The sequence below is a fragment of the Colletotrichum abscissum genome (assembly GCF_030869225.1).
Source record: "Colletotrichum abscissum strain IMI 504890 chromosome Unknown Scaffold_50.1, whole genome shotgun sequence".
Taxonomy (NCBI): Eukaryota; Fungi; Ascomycota; class Sordariomycetes; order Glomerellales; family Glomerellaceae; genus Colletotrichum; species Colletotrichum abscissum.
Genome location: NW_026850432.1, coordinates 196,387 through 220,163, shown reverse-complemented (window position 1 = coordinate 220,163; position 23,777 = coordinate 196,387). Strand labels below are relative to the sequence as shown.

At 54.0% G+C, this 23,777-nt stretch overlaps 9 protein-coding genes across 9 annotated transcripts; 6 read left to right on the top strand and 3 right to left on the bottom strand.

The window, feature by feature from the left end:
• Positions 1–756: 756 nt before the first annotated feature.
• Positions 757–994, top strand: CABS01_14060 (uncharacterized protein; the record flags this gene model as incomplete). The annotated part of the gene is made up of 2 exons (XM_060547400.1): positions 757–834; positions 896–994. 2 exons carry the CDS (start codon positions 757–759, stop codon positions 992–994), a joined length of 177 nt encoding a protein of 58 aa, XP_060393750.1.
• A 1,562-nt stretch (positions 995–2,556) lies between these two features.
• CABS01_14059 (uncharacterized protein) lies at positions 2,557–3,620 on the bottom strand (the record flags this gene model as incomplete). The annotated part of the gene is made up of 2 exons (XM_060547399.1): positions 2,557–2,994; positions 3,081–3,620. 2 exons carry the CDS (start codon positions 3,618–3,620, stop codon positions 2,557–2,559), a joined length of 978 nt encoding a protein of 325 aa, XP_060393749.1.
• An 824-nt stretch (positions 3,621–4,444) lies between these two features.
• CABS01_14058 (ribosomal protein S17) lies at positions 4,445–5,270 on the bottom strand (the record flags this gene model as incomplete). Its single annotated transcript, XM_060547398.1, has 3 exons — positions 4,445–4,513; positions 4,605–4,843; positions 5,093–5,270. 3 exons carry the CDS (start codon positions 5,268–5,270, stop codon positions 4,445–4,447), a joined length of 486 nt encoding a protein of 161 aa, XP_060393748.1.
• A 601-nt stretch (positions 5,271–5,871) lies between these two features.
• Positions 5,872–10,490, top strand: CABS01_14057 (Spc7 kinetochore protein; the record flags this gene model as incomplete). The annotated part of the gene is made up of 2 exons (XM_060547397.1): positions 5,872–6,084; positions 6,141–10,490. 2 exons carry the CDS (start codon positions 5,872–5,874, stop codon positions 10,488–10,490), a joined length of 4,563 nt encoding a protein of 1,520 aa, XP_060393747.1.
• Positions 10,491–11,510: 1,020 nt separating this feature from the next.
• On the top strand, positions 11,511–15,820 carry CABS01_14056 (uncharacterized protein; the record flags this gene model as incomplete). The annotated part of the gene is made up of 2 exons (XM_060547396.1): positions 11,511–11,959; positions 12,067–15,820. 2 exons carry the CDS (start codon positions 11,511–11,513, stop codon positions 15,818–15,820), a joined length of 4,203 nt encoding a protein of 1,400 aa, XP_060393746.1.
• A 370-nt stretch (positions 15,821–16,190) lies between these two features.
• On the bottom strand, positions 16,191–17,649 carry CABS01_14055 (uncharacterized protein; the record flags this gene model as incomplete). Its single annotated transcript, XM_060547395.1, has 2 exons — positions 16,191–17,008; positions 17,061–17,649. The coding sequence occupies 2 exons, from the start codon at positions 17,647–17,649 to the stop codon at positions 16,191–16,193; spliced, it is 1,407 nt and encodes a 468-aa protein (XP_060393745.1).
• Positions 17,650–18,395: 746 nt separating this feature from the next.
• Positions 18,396–18,932, top strand: CABS01_14054 (uncharacterized protein; the record flags this gene model as incomplete). The annotated part of the gene is made up of 3 exons (XM_060547394.1): positions 18,396–18,635; positions 18,692–18,815; positions 18,877–18,932. The coding sequence occupies 3 exons, from the start codon at positions 18,396–18,398 to the stop codon at positions 18,930–18,932; spliced, it is 420 nt and encodes a 139-aa protein (XP_060393744.1).
• Positions 18,933–19,351: 419 nt separating this feature from the next.
• CABS01_14053 (uncharacterized protein) lies at positions 19,352–19,896 on the top strand (the record flags this gene model as incomplete). Its single annotated transcript, XM_060547393.1, has 2 exons — positions 19,352–19,387; positions 19,438–19,896. 2 exons carry the CDS (start codon positions 19,352–19,354, stop codon positions 19,894–19,896), a joined length of 495 nt encoding a protein of 164 aa, XP_060393743.1.
• A 1,691-nt stretch (positions 19,897–21,587) lies between these two features.
• Positions 21,588–23,059, top strand: CABS01_14052 (casein kinase II subunit alpha; the record flags this gene model as incomplete). The annotated part of the gene is made up of 6 exons (XM_060547392.1): positions 21,588–21,660; positions 21,803–21,844; positions 21,971–22,149; positions 22,214–22,408; positions 22,464–22,883; positions 22,943–23,059. 6 exons carry the CDS (start codon positions 21,588–21,590, stop codon positions 23,057–23,059), a joined length of 1,026 nt encoding a protein of 341 aa, XP_060393742.1.
• Positions 23,060–23,777: the final 718 nt, after the last annotated feature.

The following is a 23,777-nucleotide window of genomic DNA, read 5'->3' as shown; positions in this document are numbered from 1 at the left end:
GTTTCCTGCAAAGTTCCTACAATCTAATTCCCGGCCTGCCCTACGTGCATCACACGCCCCCCCTCTCCCCTCCTCCCACTTCTCTCCCCTTCGCTGTTACTCTGCCACTTCTGCCCCCCCTTCCAAGCCCCTGGACCCTGTGCTTCGCCCGACGACGAAGCCACAGAAGAGAGACGAAAAAACCGGGCTTCGGCTACGGCGAGTGGGTGAATGATTGGATGTTTTGATCATGGTTTGCCGCTTTTGCATCCGATGAGAGAGAGAGAGCTGCGCTTATTCGGGGGGCCCAGTGGAGGGAGTGCGAAAACCGGGAAAGGCCACCACAGGAGGGGGAGGGGTGTATGTGTGTGACACTGAGCCGAGCGAGTTGGTCTAGTTTGGACAGGATAGGATCCCTAGGATAGGATAGGTCAGGATAGGTCACCCCGACGAGGTTTAGGGATCCTCGGCCACCGACCGCTTCAGCTGGGCTCATTGGGGGGGGAGCGAGGGGGGAGGAGGGCGCCCAGTCTCCTGGTTGCTGAGGTGTGTGCTGCTTTTACTACTGCGTAGCTACGTAAGTAAGGTGAGGGAGGTATGTTGGTGAGCGAGTACATAAGGCGGGAGGGGGAAGCTCTCCTTCTCCTCACTTCTTCTCGACCCAGTTGTTAATTCAAACCACCATCACCATCATCTTCACATAGACGTCTGTATAGACCCGTACATACAACCCGCCACCTCTCTCTTCCCACCACCAAAACAAACCAAACCGTCAACATGCCCGCTCCCGAGGCTCCCCAGCAGCAGGCCCCCATGGAGGTCCCCGTTGAGAACGGCATCGTCACTCAGCAGCCCGTAAGCTTAACTTCCTCTTTCCTACGTCACGAGTCCAACGGTGCTGACAATGAGATGATAGTCCGCCGAGCCCCAGCCCGAGATGGGTCTCCGTGGTGGTGAGGAGGCTGGCTGCGAGCTCTGCTGCGGCCTCTGCGGCTGCGAGGAGTCTTGCTGCTGAGCAGTTCCTTTCCACGATTGACGGGAAGATGATGGTGGAGGAAATGAAACTTTTGGGAGGAACTTGAGGGTCACCCTTTTTCGGCGTTTAGGGGCGATTTACTACCATCACCTACCGATTCTAGGAGGAGACGGAAACGACTTGGAGATTTTTGGATGCTATTATATATATCACCGATAAACAATCGAATATATTACACTTTCACATTAAATTCTATTGCACCCTTCAAATGTCTGAGCCAAGCAATGTCGTTGAAGAACAGAGGCTCAAAAAAGTCTTGGGGTGATGCGAGGCGGCGGTCCCTGGGCTGCCAAGCTTTCAAGTGCGCGGGTAGATCTCTTGGGGAGTCTTGGCACGCCTTAGCGAGGTGCTTGGAAGGGCTGAGTGGCAGCAGTGTGTGCGAAAGGGGATTGCGGGTACGTCAGACCTCGCTGCAGAAGCCGCCCGCAAGCCGAGACATTTTTTTCTTGCCAGCTGTTGCAGCTTTTGCTGGTTACTGCGCCATGCTGTCAACAACTTCACTTCATCCTTCCCCCGCCATTGAATTGTCCTGCACCACCGCCTTTTCTGGGCTCATTGGATCTCCGTGGAAGAATCGTCCGAGGCAGGTAGAAGTCATCGCACTCTCTCAGGGCCTCCCAGCGTCGTCATTCGTGCCCGATGACCGTGCAGCGAGGGCACGTACTCGGGAGAAATGACGATGGACCTCCCGAGTCCCGTCTTCTTCCCGTCGGTTCCGCGAAGGATCACCACCCCCTTCCCCCAATGGTCGATGCACCCTTGACGTGTTCACGAGCCCATTCCTGTCATGGTTTCAGACTTTGCAGGTTGCTGAGTGATTTTGTGCGATTTTCCCCCATCACTTACCTTACTCTTTCCCGCCATTTGCTAGCCTGACTTCAGGTGAAACGCGAACTCTACCTTATTCCTCCGTCCCCTATCCCCTGCCAAATTGACCTCCCTCCCCAACTGCCGCGGACTGCGGACCGGAAGCTGGAACCCCTGGCCCTTTATCCTCCATTCTTTGAACACGAGATGGGATGAGAGTTTCGTGGCTGACGCTGAACCCTTGTTGAGGGAATTTACTGTGTACTGGGGTGAGGAGGCCTCAATAGGTTGCAAGTTATTTGTCGTTGCTGAGGAAGTGCCGTGTCGTTTTTGGCGTCGGTGTGAGGTTGGCCAGGTTCACGTCACAATCGCAGAGCTGTCACCCTTGACTTCTCTTGATCGGGCTTTGTAGATCTTCCACTTCGTGATGGAAGGAATCTCAAGAGATGATCTGAAGCAAGTTCAATGAGCGAAATATTGAAGAGAGAATTGAGCCAGTGTCAGGCTCTTTTTTCTTTGCATTCGGGAATGCATGCGTAGAAGTACAGGGTAGTCTACAGTCGTTTTTACAGAGGCCGATATCGTGACATACAAGACCCACGGCAACCCCAACCACGAGGCTTCAACGATCCAATGCTCCAACTTCCATCATCTCACGTGGCTTCTCTCACGGGTTACTCTCGTCATGTAGACCCTGAGGTAGCCGTCCCTCCAAGTTCAGACCAGAGGCCTTTTTACTTCCCACCGCCAAACGTCCCCGAAATACGATCCACAATCGTAGCCTTGCCCTCCGCCTTGCGCCTCTCCTTCTCCTTCTCCTGCTCGTCCCACAGCTTCTGCACGTTCTTGGCCACCTCGACGTTGGCCTGGAAGTCCGCCCGCAGCGCCGCCTCCTCGGCCGCCCTCTCCGACTCGGGCAGCTGCTCCAGCTTCTCCTTCCACGAGGTCTCCAGGTCCGGCCTCGGCGTGTGCGCCGCGGCCGCGGCCGGTGCGGCGACGGGTATCGCGAAATCGAACTTGGGCACTGGGAGGCCTTCCTTCTTGGCGGCCTCCACGGCCTCTTCCTGCTCAATCATGCGCCCGTAGAGCTGGTCTGCGTGCATCTGGATGTCTTCTTCCACTTGGGCTGAGCGGCCGTTGATGGATTGGTAGCCGAGGGCCTTGAGGAATCTCTGTTTGGAGGGAGTGTCAGTAGTATGTTCTCGAGACCTCCCCGGCTGAGGTGAATTGAAGATGGGTCAAGGGGGGGTATCCGCACCGTCTGCATGGTATAACACCTCTCAAACTTTTGCACTTGACGCCTGCACATCTGCATCCTGTCCTCCCAGTCGCCGCTCTTCATGCAGTTCACCCACTCCTCCTGCTGAATGGCGCAGTTCTCGAGCGCCGCCCGGCCAATGTTGTGCTTCCTCTGCTTGAACCCGTCCAGCACGTCCATGAGCTTCTCGTGATCCGTCTTCGTCTCGGCCTCTACCTCGGCGTAGGGCCGGTACGTCTTCCACAGGTGCGCGTACCGACCGTCTTGGAAGAGGCTCTCTTTCGGCACGATTGGCCGTTCTGCGGCGGCATCTTGCGACTGTGATTGCGACTGGGCCCGTGCTTGTGCGGATGCTTCTGCCGCCAGCGCTGCTTGCGCGGCGATCCGTATGGCTTTTTTCTCGGCTTCTTGGACCTGCTGCTGCTGCTGGATCTTGACGGGGGATTCGCGCTCGAGGTATTCGCGGAGCTTGGGGTCGAGGGACTTGAGAGGGTCGTCGGACGAGGCGCTGGGGCCGAACCAGCCGTCGAACCAACCCATTGCGACGGAGAGGCTCGAGGATGAACGGGGAAGGTCTTTAGAAGAAGCAAGAGCTTTCACCTGGACGAGTTTGGAAAGGATTGAGAAGCTTGGGGACTTTTCGGCTCGTCGCAAACTGGAAGCTCTGGGAGAATTTCGAGGTGGGTGGCCTTGGACCAATCAGATGGCTGAGAAGACAAGGAACAGCTGTGCGTACTTTAAGCTACGCACTGTATCTGGCACTGTTACATCAGGTCACTCTAATATGCTGCTCTCGAGTACGTTTGATGACCTTCAAGTCCGTAAGTGCGTCTCCCTAGCTACGTACTTGGCATTACTCCGTAAATCAAATGTGCTGGTGCTAGTTTGGATGTGGACTTGTTTTGCTATCATTCTCGACCTGAGGCTTCCATTTGCATAGCTACAGTATCTTGCCATCAAGGCAACTATTTGCCATGACAGCTCTCCACGTCTTGGTCCGAAAGACCGTCGTGATGCGGGATGTTGTGAAAGAGTCGGATGGGGCGCAGGAATAGCATGTCACTGGATCACCGAGGAGTCTACAGTGGCACAGTCAACCCATCCTAATCATTCTTTTCGTTCATTTGACCCGAGGCGTATCGCAGTTTTCCGTTCCCGCAAAAATCACAAGCCCATCGTGTGCCCAAGACAGCCAGAGAAGAATCTCTAGATCACAACCACGTGGCTTGGCTGATCGAATTCATTTTGGTCTCTGATTCTGCATCTATAACACTCATGTGGATGCAGTTTCCCTGATGACCTCCCATCCGGTATGTAATGAAGAACCCACACCGCAGTCACGCCGTAAATGCCAATGAGCCGATTTAGAACTTGCTGAAGGACTTGACAGCCTTGCCGGTGCGGGGAAGGACGCGCAGGACGTTGAAGCGGACCTGGAGCCGGTTGTGTTAGCAAAACAGATTCTTGATGGAGAACGAGCCTCGGGATCAGGCGTCGATCGTGAATGTCGCGTCGCGAACGTACAGTCTTGCTGAGGGGTCTGCACTGGCCAACGGTGACCTGGTCACCCTCCTCGACACGGAAAGCGGGGGAAACGTGGGCGGCGAGGTTCTTGTGGCGCTTCTCGTAACGGGCGTACTTGGGGATGAAGTGAAGGTATTCTCTGCGGATGATGAGGGTGCGGTGCATCTTGGTGGAAACGACGGTGCCGGTAAGGATACGACCGCGGATAGAGACCTGGCCGGTGAAGGGGCACTTCTTGTCTGGAGGGGGTCCAACGTTAGCATGTCAGTCCCTTGAATTGGTTTTTGTTGTTTCCCAGCGCGCGTTGCAACAGTCCTCCGTCGTGTGTCGTATATTTCCTCCTCTTGTTGTCCAAAGTTCCAATCCTCTTCTGCCGTCGTTTACAGTCCTCCATTCGTGTCGCAAAGTTTCGTCGGAATCAAAATGTCGTGTCCGTCGCGCGCGCATGGGATTTCCAACACTTCAATCGATCTCGCTCGCAAACGTACCGATGTAGGAGCCCTCAATGGCAGTGGCGGGGGTACGGAAACCCAGACCAACGTCCTTGTACCATCTGCGGCCGCTCTTGCCGGGGCGAGCAGACTTCGCCTTGGTCTTCTGGTTAAGGAAGATACCCTTCTGCTTCTGGAAAGCCCTCTCGGACTGGACGGTCAACTCGGTAGCCATCTTGACGTCGTGGTGCGGTCGACTGGGCGGGGGTGGGTGCTGTTGAGGGTTAGGAAGTCGTTGATGCTGAGCCGCAACTTTTCACCAGAGTCTGCAAAATCGGGGGTGAGAGAACGTGAGGGTCGGGCCTGCCCTGAAATTGTCATTAGGGCTGTGGACATGAAAAAATTAGCGAGACGCCAGCCCCACCAGTGTTCAGCCACGTTCAACAGTGCAGCCACAGTTTGGACTCTCAGCCACTTTTGGATCATTCCAGCCACAGCTGACAAAGACTCACAGATTCTGCACCCTGGCACGCCTGGTCGCAAACGTGGTCCATGCGGTGACAGCGGTTTTCGACGCTACCACAGCAACAAAATCGCGTCTATTGACATCACTCTCTACAAGCCAATCAGAACCCTGGTAGACAGTAAACAAGACCCATGACAGCCCACCACCCTGCTTTCGAGGGAACATACCTAGATCCTTTGGGCACATTCACGCCACTACCGATTCCAGTCGCGTAGCTCTCCCCAACTTTAAGAGGTGACATGTGCACGCTTCTTTCTTTGACCTGAAGCTTGATAGCAGCACATCGCCACCACCAGCACTGACTCTCAATATGGCTTCATTCGGCGATGCGACACTCCCCTCTACGCGCCGTACACGCAAGTCCATCGGCGCGACCACATCGTCGAGAAAGAATGGCGACAAGGAGAATGCGACAATCGACGTCGGAAGTACCCTTGCGGAGAGCAGGAAGAAGTCGCGTAGCAAGAGTATTGGCCCTGGAGGTCTGGACGCCCTGAAAAGTGCAAATGGGAACCGCAGAGCTGTAAGCAGTGTCGTCTTGATCATCGTCGTCTCACGCGACTAACATGCGTTCCTTAGTCTTTAGCTGTGCCTTCACGGCCTCCGCCACGTTCTATCTTGAAGCCCACAATGCCCTTACTACCCGAGATTCCACCACATCGAAAGCGCGCATCTGACCTTATCGATCTTGGTCCGCCGCGGTCAAGCACCCCAACGACTACAGGCAGTACCGACCCTACAGGCTCAGGCTCCAAGATTGCCTTGCGCACCGAGGAAGAGCAGCAACAAGCAGCTAAGGAGCGCGAGCGCAGAGACGCAAGACGTAAATCTCTCGCAAATCGCAGAGTATCTTTTGCCGCGGAGGCAACCCTTCACACTTTCCATGAAATCGATTTCATGCAAGACCCGAATACATCAACAAACAAGTCGCGCCGCAGATCCTCTACCTCAGCCCCGCAGAATGAAGAGCCGACGGAGCGGCCATCAACCCCGCCTGAGCAGGATGACGATATCGTACCGCAGTCACCCGACAACCAGAGAGAACTACATCAGAAGAAGCGCAGGAGGAGCTCCACCGCGCCGCTCATGGAGTTTTCCGATGAGGAGCAAGATACCATGGCCACAGGTTTCAGCTCCGACTCTGAGCCAGCGGATGCCGTCGAGGAAGTTGCAGATGACGATGAGGAGGAAGCGTCTGATTCGAATAGCGACTCCGACGATGATGATGGCACGATGATGACCGTCGACGACCACGAAGTTACCAGCGCCTCAGTCATGTCCAGCCGGACAACAGCATCGGATGACGATAATGACAGTTTGGACGAGGCACTCCGCACAGCTGCTCGGCAGGCTGGCACACAAAGGCTCGGTTTCGATGACAGTGATGACGAAGAAGTCATTCCCTCTTTTGGTTGGATCAAGAAGAGCAAGCCTGAAGATGAGGCATCGCAAGGTCAAGAGAACACTGCCCCTCCCCCGCCCGTCCACAATAGCCCGCCCCAGGATGAGGATGGAGATGATCTGGACATGGACATGGACATGGAAATGGATATGACTGCTGCCGTCGGAGGCATCCTCGGTAAACCAGCCGGCGACATCGAACCAGACGAAGAGATGTCCATGGATGTTACCAGAGTACTTGGCGGCATTCTCTCTCGAAATACCAAAACACCCGCTGGGAATGACGTGGAGGACCAGACCATGGAGTTCACCACAGCTGTCGGTGCCATTCGCGGTTCCAACGCCGATGACGATCTTTTCGACGACACTGGGGTGGAAAACGAGGATATGTCTATGGAATTCACGAGTGCCATTGGTGGTCTTCTGCCATCACATCCCAAGAACGATGCCACCCAGAAGCGCCGTAGGACAATGACATCCCGCGAGAACCCAGAGGAGGCAACGATGGACATGGATATGACTGTCGGTGTTGGTCGCATACTGCAATTGGCGGACGCGACTATCCACGGAGGAGACGCGACGATGGGCATGGACATGACTATCCCGGTCGGCCGTATCCTGTCTTCACAGGACGACACATTGAACGAACTGACGACGCCAATGGACATGACGCTCCCTGTTGGCCGTATTTTGCCCTCTTCCCAAGTGTCTGACCAAGATGAAGCAACTATGGGCATGGACATGACCATGGCAATCGGAGGCATCATTCAGCCATCACAACCTCCAGAGTCTCGCCTCGCCGCCAAGAAACTCATGGAAGCGGAAGTGGATAAGCCAGACACCCCTACCAAGTCCATGTCCGCAAAGCCTGCGTCACCTGCCAAGAAGCTGGCTGCCTCGGCCAAGAGACACTCAGTTGCAGGATCAGAAAATGCAAGCAGTCCTGGGTTTAACCCATTCCAAGGCAAAGGCCTTCGTCAGAGCATGCCGGGTACAGGCTCAATGTCAGAATCACCGGCTAGAACCAGAGCTAGAACCAGAACACCCAGCCCGCCAAAGTCTGTCGCTCCTTCATACGCCGCTGCTGGAACACCGCTCGACAGTTCTCCAGTCAAGACGCCCCAATCGGTAAAGAAGCCTGCTCGCTCGAAGTCAAAATCTCCAACTAGAAAGCCTGCAACTCCTTCTCCTGAGAAGACCGCTACTCGGTTGAATATCTTCCAGCAAGGTCCAGCCACCGGCGCGAGGACGCCAACCTTTGTTTTGACACCGCAAACCCGAAGGCACTCTGGTATCGGCGCGGACAAGCCGGGCCTCGGGTCACCCCGTGTTGCTGCGCTCCTTGACCGAAGGGGATCTCTCGGTGAGACAGTGCAGGAGTTCGTTCCCGGTAAGGTCCGTGGTGTAGCCTTTGCTAAACCACAGATCATTGAGGATGAAATCGATAGGGCCCGCCAAGAAGAGGAAGACAAAGAGAACGGCAGAAAAATTCTTGAGCGTGAAGCGGATGGTGGCGAAAACGAAAAGGACGCGACCTTGAACTTGAGGGAGATGATTGAAAGCTTGAGCCCTCAGAAGAAGCGACTGCAAAGCCGAAAAAGTCTTCACGTCGGAAGTGCACGGGGACTACTTGGCAAGCGGCCTGCCGAGCTCGATGACGAGGAGGATAGTGAAGACCGCGACGGTATCAAGAGACTCAAAGGCCATCAAGGCAGCCCGGTGAAGAATGTCAAGCTGCAGCAGCCTCCCAGTAAGGCAGAGACTACCGGTCGCAGATTGACACGATCTGCCCGGAAAAGCATGGAGGAAAATGCTGCAGGGGAAGCGACGCCCACTCATTCTGAGTCGCCTCAGAAGTCTGCAAGCTCGGCAAAGTCACCAAAGGGGCACGCTCGATTCAGGGATGTCGAGGAAGACACTGTCCCGCACCCAATGAACCTTGAGGGCTCTCCTGCTCGAGACGAAGCTGAAATCATTGACGACGATGCTGAGGAGCGGATTCACCTGCAGGACTTCCTCAACATGACCTCAATTCGCTTCATGGAGCTCACAACCACCAAACGACGTCACACGCAAGCTCCTGATATGTTCAAGGACTTTGGTGGCAAGGAAGATTTATCACTGGAGAACTGCGTCGTCGCCGGTGCATGCACAGTACCTATGCTTGAGCTCTACCAGCATTCGTGCCGCGAACTCAAGAAGTACATCTCTGAGGGCCGTCGAATCGTTCGCGAGATTGAGTCCGAGACCTTTGAGGAGAATCCGCCCTTGTTCCGAGAATACATGTCAGCATCGCCTGATTTCAAGAACATCCTGGATAATCAGTTCAAGAACGGAAAAACTCATGCTCGTCTCGAGAGCAAGGCGATGTGGTACGAGTGGCGAATGAAGCTCCAGGAGGGCCTGAGGGAGGGTCTTGTCAGGATCGCCGAGGGCATGGCCATCGACGACAAGGTACTTCAGCAACAGCAAAAGTTGCTCTCTTCCGTCTTGCCTGCAATTGTGTCGCGTTTCGAAAGCCTTGAACAAGAGCACAAGAACCTGCGGGCTGTTGCAGAGGAGCTTGCCGATTGCGACCCGGAAGAGCTGGAGACTGCCAGATTCGACTTGGCCGCGCTTGACAACGATGTCCAAGAGAAGACCCGGCGGGTTGAGGAGCTCCGAAAGCAGCTGCAAGAGGCGGAACAAGACGTCGAGCAGCTTGCGCAAGAGAAGCAACAATGCCACGAGGACATCAAGGAGGCTGAAAAGATCCGCGAGGAATGCCGAGGTTGGTCGATCAGCGAGATCAGTGCGCTCAAGGGTAAGTTCGTTTTGTTGTATACGAAGAAGTTTGACCCCACCAAGACTGACATGTCTGCAGCCCGAGTGGATTCTCTTGAGAAGCAGCACGGTTGGGCTGTGACTGGGGTTTCCGGAAGCACCGTCTCAATGACTTATCGCCGCGAGATTGAGCTGGTGTTCGACATGGCGTCCTTCCAGCGCGGCCAGAAGAACTCGCGCATTGACCTGTGGTACATTGCCGCAAACCGCGAGAATAACCCCCTGCCCTCAACGCCGGAAAAGGAATTTTTCCTGCAATGCATCCGGGACCACATCCGTGGCTTGCCGCAGAGCCGCACTAAAATTGCGGACCTCCTCCACATGGTTCATGTCGCGTGGGACAAGTCTAATTCCACTTCCAACCAAATTCGCCGGCTTAACGTCACCTTCCCCACGGTTGTCTCCCGGACTTCGGATTCATCCATCGCAGTCAGATCTTCACTTCTTCTGCCGCCGATTGAGACCAAGGTAGTGATTGCCCTGGAGATCCACGGAGTGAGCAAGCCTGACGGGATCGACTTCACTCTGCAGCCCGATGCAAATGTTGTTTATGGAGAGCACTTCAACACTGGCAAGATGGCTGAGTTCTTGACCACCCACTTGGGCGAAGGGGCATTATCGCAAGAGGAGAGCGTGCCCTCGTGGATTGATGTTGTTGTTGACCTGCATGAGAGGCTCTTGGCGAGAGGGAGGAAGCAAGGTTGAGGAGCATTGGTGACCGTATCTTGTTATGATTGACGATGGTGGAACATTGTTTTTTGGGAGGCAGTATTTCCGGTTTCGTGGCGCGTATGGCGGATACCCAGAGCTTGATGCAAAGCATTGCTTTTGCTTCCGTAATTATCTGCATAATTTAAACGCAATTGAGTTTCCAACTTAAACCTCGCGTTCCATACCCTATGCAATTTGTTCTACGTGATTTCCTCTGGCCGTCACAGTCGGACGAAGTATCGGTTACGGGATGAGAATGACCGCTCCTCCAGATGGAAGAAGATGCGCAAATTCTAGAGCAGAGGTTCTGAATTTGAGCAGTTGGCGAGTATGTATGATCTCTGTCAGCATGAGATAAGTACGGAGCGAAACATGAGACACACATAAGGTAACGATCAACACCCAGGGCAAATAATCCCTACAACTGAAGCTTAACGGGATGATGGTTGGGTCTCGGTGAACGACTGCTCACCGAGGTGCATCACAAAAGAGCAATATCAACACCACATCTACATAGCCGAATCGTCCAACTGATGGGCGAATATTTGTTTACAACATGACAAGTGATGTCTCAAGAACGCTATCCCGACCAAACCATTACCCCTTCCACCCAGACCGGGCCACCATTATCCCGTCTAGACCCACCTTGATCCTGAATACGCATCCCCTTCTGGTATATTCACCTTACATTATCATGAACTTCACCTTAGCAGACAAGACGAAGGTGAATTATCCGAAAGCCCTGCCTCTCTTCACATCACGTGCCGAACGAACCAACCGCCCACCGCTGACCGCCAGCCGGCCCACCACCCACCCGTTGCCCATATCACTTTTTCTCGCGGCGAAGTTTGGAAAAAACTTCCTCCTCCTTTCCCTCTTTGTCGCGCTTCGATTACGAAATTCATCACCCATTATTTCTTCCCGGCTGCAGTTGCTTGCACGCGCCGCGGATTTGTTTTCTCAATTGACTCACGACTTCCTCACTTACTCCCTGCTACTCGACAAGACCTCACGATGGATCTCGCGTGGTTGACTGAGGCTGGAGAAGTTTCCGCTTCCATCTGGAGGTGGATCTTCTCCATCCTAATCACCACGTACAGCCTCATGTACGACTTCGTCGAACCCTTCACGGAATCCGCGTGGATGGGCGAGATCGTAGGAGCTTCCGGTTCCTTTTGGGACTGGATCTCCTATCTCCTCACCACCGGTGACCAAGCTTTCCGCGCCTTCTTCAACATGGAGTTGGCACCGTTTACCCCGCTCAATTGCGCACTCGTTCTTGCTGTTCGTCTACTCTGTATCGCCGCGACTAAACGCCTTGAGGTGTATAGTCTGAGATGGAAGGACGACGGCAAAGATGATCCCTTGTTTCTCCGCGTCGACGTGGATGATGTCTCGGGCGTCTACGAGATCGAGCGAAAGCCCAGGATTCCTGGTACCTGGCCAGAGGTGTCCTCTCCGACGTCGACCAAATAGTATTGGTCGCGCGAGAGTGATCCCTCTGTTATGTGAGCGATATTCTTCTTTTCTTCATTGAAATTATTTCACGATATGCTGACAACAGGAACAGACCCCCCTCGCCACCGAATCAGGCGGTGAGCGACCCCAAACCTGCTCCTCAGACCGAGATGGAAGCCCTAAAGGCCAAGCAAGAGGAAGAGAAATGCGAGATGTGGGCGATTTACATTGCGGCAATCGAGCAGAGAAAGGCAGAGAACTCTCGCCTGAAGGCACGTCTCGCCAAAGAGCGTCCCCGTCCCACATTCGTCATGGACAAGACCAAGAACCTGCCCGAAGTGATCCAGAAGAGACTTGGTGGCGTTGAAGGATTCGTCCACCACCCCCAGCCGGTCAGCAAGCAAGACTTTAGCCTCCGTGAGTCTATCGACGTTCGCCGCGAGATTGTTTCTAGCAACCAAGCGTTGGCAGCCAGCAACCACGCTTTGGCAGCCAGCAACGAGTCTCTCGCCTCAAGCAACCAGGTGTTGGCTTCGAAGATTGAAGCGTACGGCAAGGTTCAGCAGGACGTCGTCTCACAGCAGTTCATGGCAAACTTCAACCTGATCCAGACTTACCGCGGAAAGAGCACGATGCGACCAGTTCCTGAGTTTTTCGATGTCGACAAGAGCACCAGCCAAGCAAGCGTCCCAAGCCAGACGTCGAACGCCCATGTTCATGTTGCAGATGTCGCCCAGACGTCGAGCAAGATGATTCAAGTCACAAAGTCAACACAGACTTCGGATCGCACCCGTCTCTCGTTCTCGCCAATTACTGTCTCGCCTATGTCGATGGCTCCGGTCATGCCCTCGCCGGCTAACTTCAAGACGGTCCAATTCATTGAGCCAACGCAGAACTTGAGTCCTGAGCCTTTGTCTTTAGCATCGCTAGTCACCTCCTCGTCAACCCCACCGGTACCGACCTTGCGAGTCGAGCCGAAGAAGACCGACAGCGCCAAGGCCGAGCTTGACTTGACTGCTACGAAGGTGAATGCTCCGCCTGCAAGCCCAATGCAATCGCCAAGTACTCTTGCTGCCTTGGAGAAGATTATTACCCTTCCCGACTCTCCGGTATTCTCGCACAGTACCCTTGACGAGAAGAACTCCTCAGTTCATGCCTCCCCGAATCTGAACTTGCCATCCAAGACGACTGAGAAGATGCCCTCGCTCGGCACATCTACCACAGAACTCAATGCAGCTGCTGTCATCGCTATTCAGCCCCAGCCTAAGATCGTTGAGAAGTTGCCCTCGCTCATTGGAGAGCTCTCTTCAGACAACATGTTCGTGGTTCAGGCCAAGCGACTCAAGAATGGAGATGAGACATCCTCGCCTGGTACCTCTCCTAGAGTTGGCAATATATTCGAGGCCCACATCAAGACCGCCATCGTCAAGCCCACGGTCGTTCTGCCGCTTTCAGAAGTTCCTGTTCTACCGGCGCCGATCCCCGATGAAGAACCTGCGCCGAGCACCCTGACTCCTCTGATTTCCCAGTCACCTCTTGCCGCTGTCTCTGTCAATGCCTCAGCCAAGACCAACGAAGTTCCCAAGACCGAGAAACTCCATGAGCCAGTTCCTGGAGCACAGTCAATCCTGGTGACTTCTCAAGCCCCGAAGGCAGCTACCGTGGCCGTGATTGCAACTCCTGTCGTTACACCTGGTCTGCCCGACAGCGAAATGGACTGGGAGATAGACGCTCAGCAGAAGTCCCAAACCGCCGAACCAGAGTCTGACGAGGAGAACGAAAAAATGGACGAGGATTCTCCTCTGAAGCTTTTCTCGCAATCCGACTTTGAAGATGGCTCTGTTTCGGGCTCTGACTCTGCACCTCCTACGCCCTCACCTGCTCCTCGTCCGAATGGGCCTCAGCCGCAGCAGGTACTGGACGAACCTATGTTCGATGCACCCCAGATCCGCCCTAACCGCGAGCTTGAGATGGAAGAAGCCGCCGTGCCTTTGGTAGACCGTCCCAACGCCCAGCTTCGACCTGCTCCTGAGGCTGAAATGATAGACGTCCCCGGCCCCGCAAGCTCTGAGTCCCAGTTAAGAGAAGTCCCAGAGAACAAGGAAAGGGAGTGGTCCTCGCCCCCGGTGTCCCCTTCTGTAACCCGGCTTGGTCCTCCTCCCGACTTCGTTGAGGTCGAAAAGGTCCCCGTCCCCGTCAGCGCTGAGCCGGGTTTGGAAAAGTCGTGGGAGAACGTCGAGGAAGAGAGATCTTCCTCTTCGGTATCTCTTCCAGCCCAGGCCACTTCTACTCCAGAGGTTGTGGAGGTCGACAAGGTCACCGTTGCCGCAGCTCCTGAGCCACAGGTGCCGAAGAAGCCCATCAGAATCAAGTTTGTTAAGAAGGCCGCGAATCCGCTGATGACCCCGGTTCGGCCAAAGAAAAAGACGGCAGCGATAGGGCCTGATGCTTCTCCCAGACCCGATGCAGACAGTCCTGACGCCTTGATTGTCCAGGCCCCTGACAACTGGAAGTCTACCGCAAAGGCGGACACTGGGTCGAAGCTCGTACTGCTACCAGTGAGCTCGCTCAAGTCAGTCTCCCAGCCAAGAACGGACCTTCCACTAGATATTGCCGGATCTCGCAAGCCGAGCCCGCTGTCAAAGACCATCATCGAGGCCGAGCCAGACGTTACCGGAAAGCCTGAGGATAGATCGCCGTCTCCCATCGTCACTCGTACGCCTGAGCCCCCTGCGAAATCTCAAAACGAGACAACGACACCGACGACAACCACCGAGCCAGAGTCTAAAGTACCCGGAGAGCCCAAGGACAGTTCGTCCTCTCCCGCAATCCCTCAGACGCCTGTGCCTGGAACTGGCCTCCTCGCAACGCCTTCGACGATTCCTGGTCTCTCATGGCCAGCGCCGCCCCCGCCAATGCCCTCGGCGACGCCACAGACCCTCGTCCTTCGAGACCTCCCTCCAGAGCCCGAGAAGGTGGAACCCGAGTCAGACGACGACTCAGACAGCGAGGTAGAGTTCCTAGGAATTGACGAGTACATCCCGCCGCGCAAGGTCATGCCACTGCGTCGCCGTCGTTTGGCATTGGCTCTGGGGCCGGCTCCTACTCCCGAGGCCTCAACCTCCGAGGCTCCTCCCTCCCGATCGTCAACGCCAGAGTCCGAGGCCTTATCGGAGCTCCCTTCGGACTCGGACGACGACCAGGCAATGTCTGAGGACGAAGAACCTGCCCCTCGGAAAATCGCCCCGTTGCGTCGGCGTAGATTGGGAGACGAGGAAACGCAACGCGCTCAGGCACAAGAGCACGAGTTCCACAAGAAGAAGCTCCAGGAGGAACAAAAAGAGTTGGACGAGAAGGAAGCGAAGTCCCGACTTCTGCCGCCACTTCCCATGGTGCCAGCCCCTTTCGTCGTTCGAACTACGCCTTTGAAGTTCAATCCCTTGCCTGCGCCCAATTCTTCGTCCGAGCCTAGTCCTGCTTCGAAGCTCAGTCCTGCGTTGCTTGCCGTCGCTCCTTCGCTTGCTGGACTCGTGGTAGTCATTGGATCCCCAGAGGTGGAGGACGAGCTGAAGAAATCTCTGGAACCGTTATGGGACCTCATCGATTCTGACCAGTTGAAGATGTACGGACCCAAAAGCCTCACGCAGCTGGCTATCAGAAGATGGGGCGAGCTCATGGAACACAAGCGGTACAACAGGGGACAGAGCATCTTCCGTAGTATGTTCGATGATCTCATTGACAAATGGGCCGAGTTGGTTGTGACGGAAACTTTCGTCGCTCACCTCATTGTACCTAATGATCACGAATCACAGGCTGAGATTATGGACCCATGGCTTCAGAAGATCAGAGAAGCCCGGAAGAAATGAACAATCTTGAGACGATATCAAGAAGTCAGCGAGATGTCGAGGACCGCAAGATTGAAGAAAAGGAACGAAAAGACCAAAAAAAAGTCCGAAAATCACAAAACCCGAAAAAAAAAAACACCCATACGCACGCGTACGACCTTACCTACGAAGTTTCTTGAGACGAGATCAAGAGAGCAGATAATGGAAGAGGAAGTCGATGAGAGAGAAAAAGAAAACACCAAAAAAAAGTCTCAAAATCACAAAACCCGAAAAAAAAACCACCCACCTACCTGTACCACGACCACATAGCACCAGAGAGACTGGAAGACGGAGAGCGACTGACGCGGTGTTTGATTACCGACGTACGAAGAGTTTGCTATGTTTGTTCGGATTACCTGTTTTTCACCTTTGTCCAGCCATTTGTACCACCACCACCGACAGCGCGATTCGCCTGACCTTCGCCTTCGTCGATAGCCCAAGCGTCGTCCTCGAGAACCTCCCACTCCGGAACGGCAACCTCACTGATAAGCTTCTTCTTGAGCCTATCAGCAAGCTTCAGGGGGGTGGGAAGCTTGAAACCGCGAATGAATTCGGATCCCTCTGCGCTGCCAAGGAAAGCGTGAGCTGTGCCATGGGAATATCGTCCCATCCACGAGGGAGCTTTGCCGAGCTCTTCTTGATCAAGCGCATCGTGCTTCGCCCCGGGAGATGAAGTTGCAGGTGGATAGAGGCGACCAGTCTGGGTGCTGTGAAGTTGTTGGCCAATGAGCAAGTTGTACAAGTTGCGGCCCATATGACACACATCCTCGAACGAGTTACGATCTCCTACAAAGACGCCCTGAGTACTGCAGGCCCAAGCAATATCGTACGCCAGCAATGTCACGCCCTCCAGGAACAAGGAATGAGCAGCAGGGTCTTCCTTGGCCAGTATGGGTAAAGTCTTATCGACGAAGAGTGGCCGCGGGCGAGGCATATACTGCGGCTGGCTCTCGCGCTCTTCTGCAGAGAAGCTGGTAACGGGCGAGGTTCCAGGAAACGGCACTTCCCCATGCTGATACGACGAGGAAAGATTGAAGATGGTCGGGCGCGGATAGTCTCGATGCGGCAGTGTTATCTCTGCAGGGAGCCTAACCGAGAGGTAATGACTTGTCAAAGCTAGAATGTGGGCGATGTTGGCGAGAGAGGTGGACAAGAGTTCAGGCGAAATAACTGTCAAGGTCAGTTTAAGTGTCACTCGCCAAGTTTGGAGTGCGATACTAACCATTCATAGATGAGAGATCGACGATGTCAACACCCCCGATCTTGTACTCGTACCGAGCAGATGATCCCTTCTTGATGCGACGAAGTCCATACAGCTTGGCGGCCTCCATGCACAAGAAAGATCGAGTCGACGACATCTGGTCCGCACTTCGGGTCCATTTGTACTTGGCAACCGAGATGGAGCGTTCAGTCTCTTCCAGCTGTCTAGTTCTCCGAGCAGCTATGCCACTCGATGCAGATGCAAGGTCGGATTTGCGGCGAATGAGGGCGGCTCTGCGATCAGCAATCTCCTTTCTGGCAGCGGCAATTTCGCCCTTGAGTTTCTCAGCTTGGGCGATGATCTGTTCAGTGCGATCTTCGGCCGATCTTTGAGAAGCACTCAGCGACTCGAGAACAACACTTCGACCAGGGCCATCATCTGCCTTGTCCTGAGCAAGCAGGTCGTTGATCTCCTTTTGAAGAGTCTCATTCTCCATCAGCGCCTGCAGATTCTTGATGCGACCCTCATAGCAGTGGTTGCGAGCATCGACGGCACAGAGAAAGGGAAGACGCTGAGCACTGTGAGGCCTACAGCATATGTCGCAATTCATTTTGGCGATTTTCTGGTCGACTCCAGGCAGGCGGCGACTCGAGATGTGATACGATGAGGCGCATGCACAGAGCGTTGTTCCCTCGGAATGACGTTTGGTATTTGAGTTTCCGGTAAGTGGATCTTGGAGAGAGAAACCCCCCAAGGCCCTGGAAGGAATCACCGACTTGATATATACGCCGACTCTCGGAAAGCAAGGTGCTTCGATCGGGGCGTTCAGACGACCTGTGAGTGGGAGGTCGCTTGGGTCGTCGGTCGAGTCACGGGAACGAGGTCGGGTGAGAGACAATGAATGGGCCAGAATGGGAAACACTCGACTGCCGTTGGTGTTGGCGCAAGCGGACTCCGACAGGCAGCAGGGGTGACCCCATGGGCCATGGCACCCTCCCCCATGTCCCTTTCCTGCGCCACACTTTCTTCCCTTGGCGCTTGCTTCCTTCTTAGCGCCACACTTTGAACTTTTGGCAGTCAGATTGCTAACGTCCCTTTGGCAGGCAGGAAACTCCAACGGTACCGCTACAGGCGCCATTTGTCGTATTACCTCCCTGGAAGCGGTAGTAACACCCTGAGTTCCTGCCTCTCTCTACACCCGAAAATCAACAGCACTTTCAAGGCGCACCAAAAAAAAAAAGACTCCCATACACAACCAAAACCAAAAAAGAACAACAACCTTCACCATCGAATTTCTCAGCTTATCTTCTTCGTCCCTCAACTTCCTTGCACAACTTTTCAGGCCCATCAGCAAACATGGCCGACGCGGGAAACAACCAGCAAAAGGCTAAGTCCCTCCAGACTACGAAGACACCTGAGCCTCGTTTGGACCAGCAACTCGCCAACGGTCAGGACAACGGCAACAACACCCCCAGCACTCCGGGTGTCTTTCCGGCTTTTGACTGGGACGATTTCGAAGCCAGGTACGAGAAGGCTCTCGCCGATGCAGACGAGAAGGAGCGCGAGCTCTTGCTCGAATTCGACGGTCTTGTCAAGGTATGTACGATGCCCGCTTTTTCCAACTTACAGTCATGGTGACCATCATGCTACAGTACTTCAACGTCTGGGCATCCACTTCCAGCGCCCATGACAATGAGCGCGCAGTCAAGCGCCTTCATACCAGACAGAGATTTGTCAATCTGGAGGAACAGAATATGGCCCAGAAGCAGGAACACAGTAAGTTCTCCTTCATCATTGTCTCGCTACCAAGTGCATCCGACTAACAGCTCATTTACAGTGACTGAGGTTCTCCGGGCCTTCCAAAGCGCCCTCGCCCTCTTAAGCAAGTCTTAAGTGCCTTCAAGGCTGGAGACAGGAGGAGCAATCACAATGTTTGATTATCTGTGCAAAATACTGCACAAAACACATGTTCGACTTCCCAAGCAGGAGCGCGCTGGTTCGCGTCCCCTTCCCACTTTCCCTGAGTGATGGTGGTGAAGCGGGCCCCACACGTGATCCAAGCTCCGGGCGCCCAACGCGCTGATCCTGCGGTCCTCCCATCCAAATATTCAACTTACCTACTTCCTTCTTACAACAATTTCCTTCTCTCAAATCTTCCTCCACCCAACTTCCTTCCTTCAACACCCATCTCCATCATATCTTCCCTCATTCAACCGCTTTTCCTACAAAACACCCACACCAAAAAAAAAAGAGTCAAGAAGCACCACATCAACCCACCAACCTCAAGCTTCCACCCAGGCTGGCTGGCCCAAATGATGCCATCGTTTGCTGCACCAAGCGTCAGCAATGTGAGTCCCTCATCGATACCTTCTAATTTTCATACTGACTCCCATCACAGAACGACTTGGTAGCATTCTTCGAGGCTCATTTCTCTGGTGCGGCAGTCCGCAATTTCCAAGCTGATTTTTTGAATCCAAATCATCAGCCGGACGCTGCAACCACCAATGCCTCAGTCGAAGAAGATGGCGACGTCTTCGAGGAAGACGACGATCTCGGCTACTATTACGATGGCGTCAAACGAACACTCACTGACGACCAAATCGCCATGTTTCGCCATTCTGAGCTCGAAACCATCAAGCGAGAGCAAGAGCGACGTTCAACGGCAGTACGCCAGGCAGGTGAGACTGGCGAGGATGGCACCCTTCGGGCTGCCGAGCCATCTCGCCCGCCGGGCAAAACTGCTAAGAACAAGAAGAAGAAACGGGGGAAGGGCAAGGGCCAAGAGCCCAAGCCCGACCTCCGCAAACGCACATGGGATGTCGTCGAGTCGGGGCTTGACACCCTCGACTACGATTGACATTCCACCGCCATCAACGCCCGGGCTGGCTGCCTCTGGTCGGGGATCTGTATGCCATTGGTGTTCACTCCTAGACCTTCTGGTGCCGGAAAGAACCATGCGGTCATTGACCCATGGACCTTCTGGTACCAGAAAGAACTGGGGGTGTGCCACTTCTAGACCTTCTGGCGGCTGGAAAGAACCATTGGGTCAGTGACCCGTGGACCTTCCGGTCGTCGGAAAGAACTAGAGGTCGCCACTTTTTGTATACAGACACGATCATGCACTCCCAGCTTTTGCCACCACGCTGGGGATTTTCCCTACGCTCGCGCAACGTGCTGCAGTGCCTTGTGCACTCAGCACCGTTCTAACTGTCGCAGAAATTGGGGGCCTCACACACGCTCTCATATCTGCTTGACGACCTGAACGCTGACGTCGAGGCAAATGCCTCCGTCGGTTCGCGGGGCTTGATGTGCGGGAATCCACCAAAATCCACTGTCATTGAAGGTATGTTCATTTCTCTTTTCTCTTTACCCCAATACCCTGTATGCTATGATGAAAACCTTGTATCGTCATCCTTAGTCGGATCCATTGCCAGAGCTGACTACTGCCGGCCAATTCCGGCGCCTGAGTCGCACTGAGCTTGGACATGTCGAGCAATAATCTTCTCTCTGACAGCATTCTCTCGCACTTCTTGGTCTTTGCAATTACTCAAGTCGAGGGACATCTGCTAACATTGGTTCCCAGGTCAATCGAATCAGGCATGTATTGCCTCGTGGCGGTATGGAAGAGGTGTTGGATGCCGGATGGCGACATAGGAAGAGGCATAAGATGCCATACAGGAAGATGAGAAGAGGCATAAAATGCCCACATTGGGATGGCAGAAGTGGCCTTTTGAGTCGTGTGGGAACAGGAAGTTGCACATGAAGGACGTGAGGATGAGACGATGTCTCAATGGAACAGAAAGGAATGGACGTCTTGGTCTTGCGGAGGAATGATTGATATGATACCCTTGTTTGCTACTGTCGGTCTGAAACGTTTGATGATTACCTTTGGTCATGGGAAAAGGAAATACAGAATGTCTGGAATTGCCAAACACGTTTGTCTTTCGAACAGTACTGATGCCCTGAATTTGCTAAATTGACAACGATTCAATGATATATGCAACCAACCGTCTGTTTGATGTTCGAGTGAGATGTTTCTGAACCATCTACGAGCCCCAGTGAAGGAGAAGGTGATCTACTCCAAAGCACTGCCTTCCTTCATGAGTAGCGACTGTCTGAAACCCTACCTTACTATGCGACGTCCCGTTGAGCGCATGACTGACTTCTTATAATCACTGTAGCCATCGCGCCGAAGGGACTCTAGTCATACAGGTCGAGACCAAGATTCACCCAGTTGGACGGCAGGGGCGTGCACGGATCACTTGGTCTTATCGGGCGGCCTGGACGATAAGCGGGAAGGCGCCTTTCGGTCGACGACCAATCACGGCTCGAGACCGCTAAGCCTGATTTTAGACATCCCACCTTGATTTACTCCCTGCCCCGTTCTCCCACCACCACCACCCGCTCCACGTCCAGCCAGGCTACCTCAGCCACGCCGAGACCCCTCCTCCTCGTCCTGCCTCCGCCGCAAAATCCAACCTCACGCAACATCACCACCCCGTCCCTGTCCAAACCTGCGTACGATCGTAGGCAAAAAAGTCGCCCAACATGGCGCGGGTCTACGCAGATGTCAACCAGAACATGCCCCGCAGCTACTGGGACTACGATTCAGTCAACATTAGTAGGTTTCCAAACTCGCGCTTCCTACCCTGTCTCTCTCGCCCAGAGATCGACTAGGTGTTTGCGACCTGCATTCGCCATACCTACTTACCATGTGTTGCCCAACTTTGCGGACTCACAGTGACTAACCTTTCAATCAACAGGCTGGGGGGTTCTCGAGAACTACGAGGTCGTTAGGAAAATTGGTACGTTTTGTGCTTCCGCCGAGGATGGCCCCCGCGCCGCGCGCATGCGCCATACCGCCGCATACTCTGCGCGCACGAGTCGAACCGAAGAAAGCATATTTGGCTGATACAGGTCTTCAACAACAGGTCGCGGAAAATACTCCGAGGTCTTTGAGGGCATCAATGTCGTTAACTACCAGAAGTGCGTCATCAAGGTCTTGAAGCCTGTTAAGAAGAAGAAGATCAAGCGTGAGATCAAGATCTTGCAAAACTTGGCGGGAGGACCCAATGTCGTGGCTCTTCTGGACGTGGTCAGGGACTCACAAGTAAGCGAATTCTGCCGTAAGATCATTCGCCAAGTCAGTGGGCTAATGATGCATTTTCGAGTAGAGCAAGACGCCATCCCTCATCTTCGAGCATGTCAATAACACCGACTTCCGAAGCCTCTACCCCAAATTCAACGATCTTGATGTTCGCTACTACATCAATGAGCTACTGAAGGCTCTTGACTTCTGTCACAGCAAGGGCATCATGCACCGCGACGTCAAACCTCACAACGTTATGATCGATCATGAGAACAGAAAGGTACGTATCGCGCTTGGTGGAATACATCATGGTCTTGAAACTAATACTATGCCAGTTGCGACTCATTGACTGGGGTTTGGCCGAGTTTTACCACCAGGGAACTGAGTACAACGTGCGCGTGGCTTCCAGATACTTCAAGGGTCCCGAGTTGTTGGTCGATTTCCAGGAGTACGACTACAGCTTGGACATGTGGAGTCTGGGTGCCATGTTTGCCTCCATGATCTTCCGCAAGGAGCCGTTCTTCCATGGCAACTCTAACTCAGACCAACTTGTCAAGATTGCGAAGGTGCTCGGTACGGACGACCTCTTCGACTACCTCGACAAGTACGAGATCGAGCTCGATGCGCAGTATGACGACATCCTCGGCCGTTTCCAGAAGAAGCCCTGGCACTCTTTCGTCACCGCGGAAAACCAGCGCTTCGTCAGCAATGAAGCGATTGATTTCCTGGACAAGCTTCTTCGATACGACCATCAAGTATGTTGACATCATGCGAGGCGAGACTAGGCGAGAATGATGTACTGACATGCAAGCAGGAACGTCTTACTGCCAAGGAGGCCCAGGCACACCCTTACTTCAACCCTGTTCGGGACCCCGAGGTTTTCAAGCAGCACTTGGCCAACCAGACCGCCTCAGGTGTGAGCAGCAACTGAGTCTAAGTCGTCGGCCAGCTTGGTTTCGCAACTACTCACACCCCACGCGACAATTTGGATCTTCCCTCTGCACATAGACTGTACGCAAGAGGCATAACACTGCAGGCGGCGCAGGCGGTCACTCCGGGACTAGACCCTGCAACCGCAAGCCGGCCCGGGTTCTAGACTAAAGTCCCTTCTTCCAGGAGTGAACATGGCTCGGATCAACGGGACAAAGAAGCATGAAGCGGACCTTCCACCTCCCTCAGTCTCAATACATGGAATGATTATTCGAAATGACTTTTCAAGATGGGTACCTGTTCACGGGCGACGACACGAAAGGTGGTCTACACACATATTTTAGGCGTACAAACGTCGACCAAAGCAAGGAGCAGCGAGGACGAATGGAGAAATGTGGTGGAAGACAGGAAATTTGGCTTGCGTAAGGATCTGGGTTTCACCACACCGGGGATAAGGCGTTTGCGAGGTCCATGCCCCTTCCGTTCCAACTGCCCCTCGACATCCATGACTTTGCATAACGTGGTTTTCATGATTTTCTTTACAGAAGCTCTCTGGTATTCATCTGATGTAGCGACTAATGAGGAAGCTACTTGGCTTCCATGACCTCACCTTAAGGCCACAAGTGCCCCGCTATCTGCTGTTTCTATCTGCGCGTCCGAGAGAGGTTCCTCTGTGCTCCCATGACAAGACCTCGCTCTCCAAGTATGCTTTGATTCCT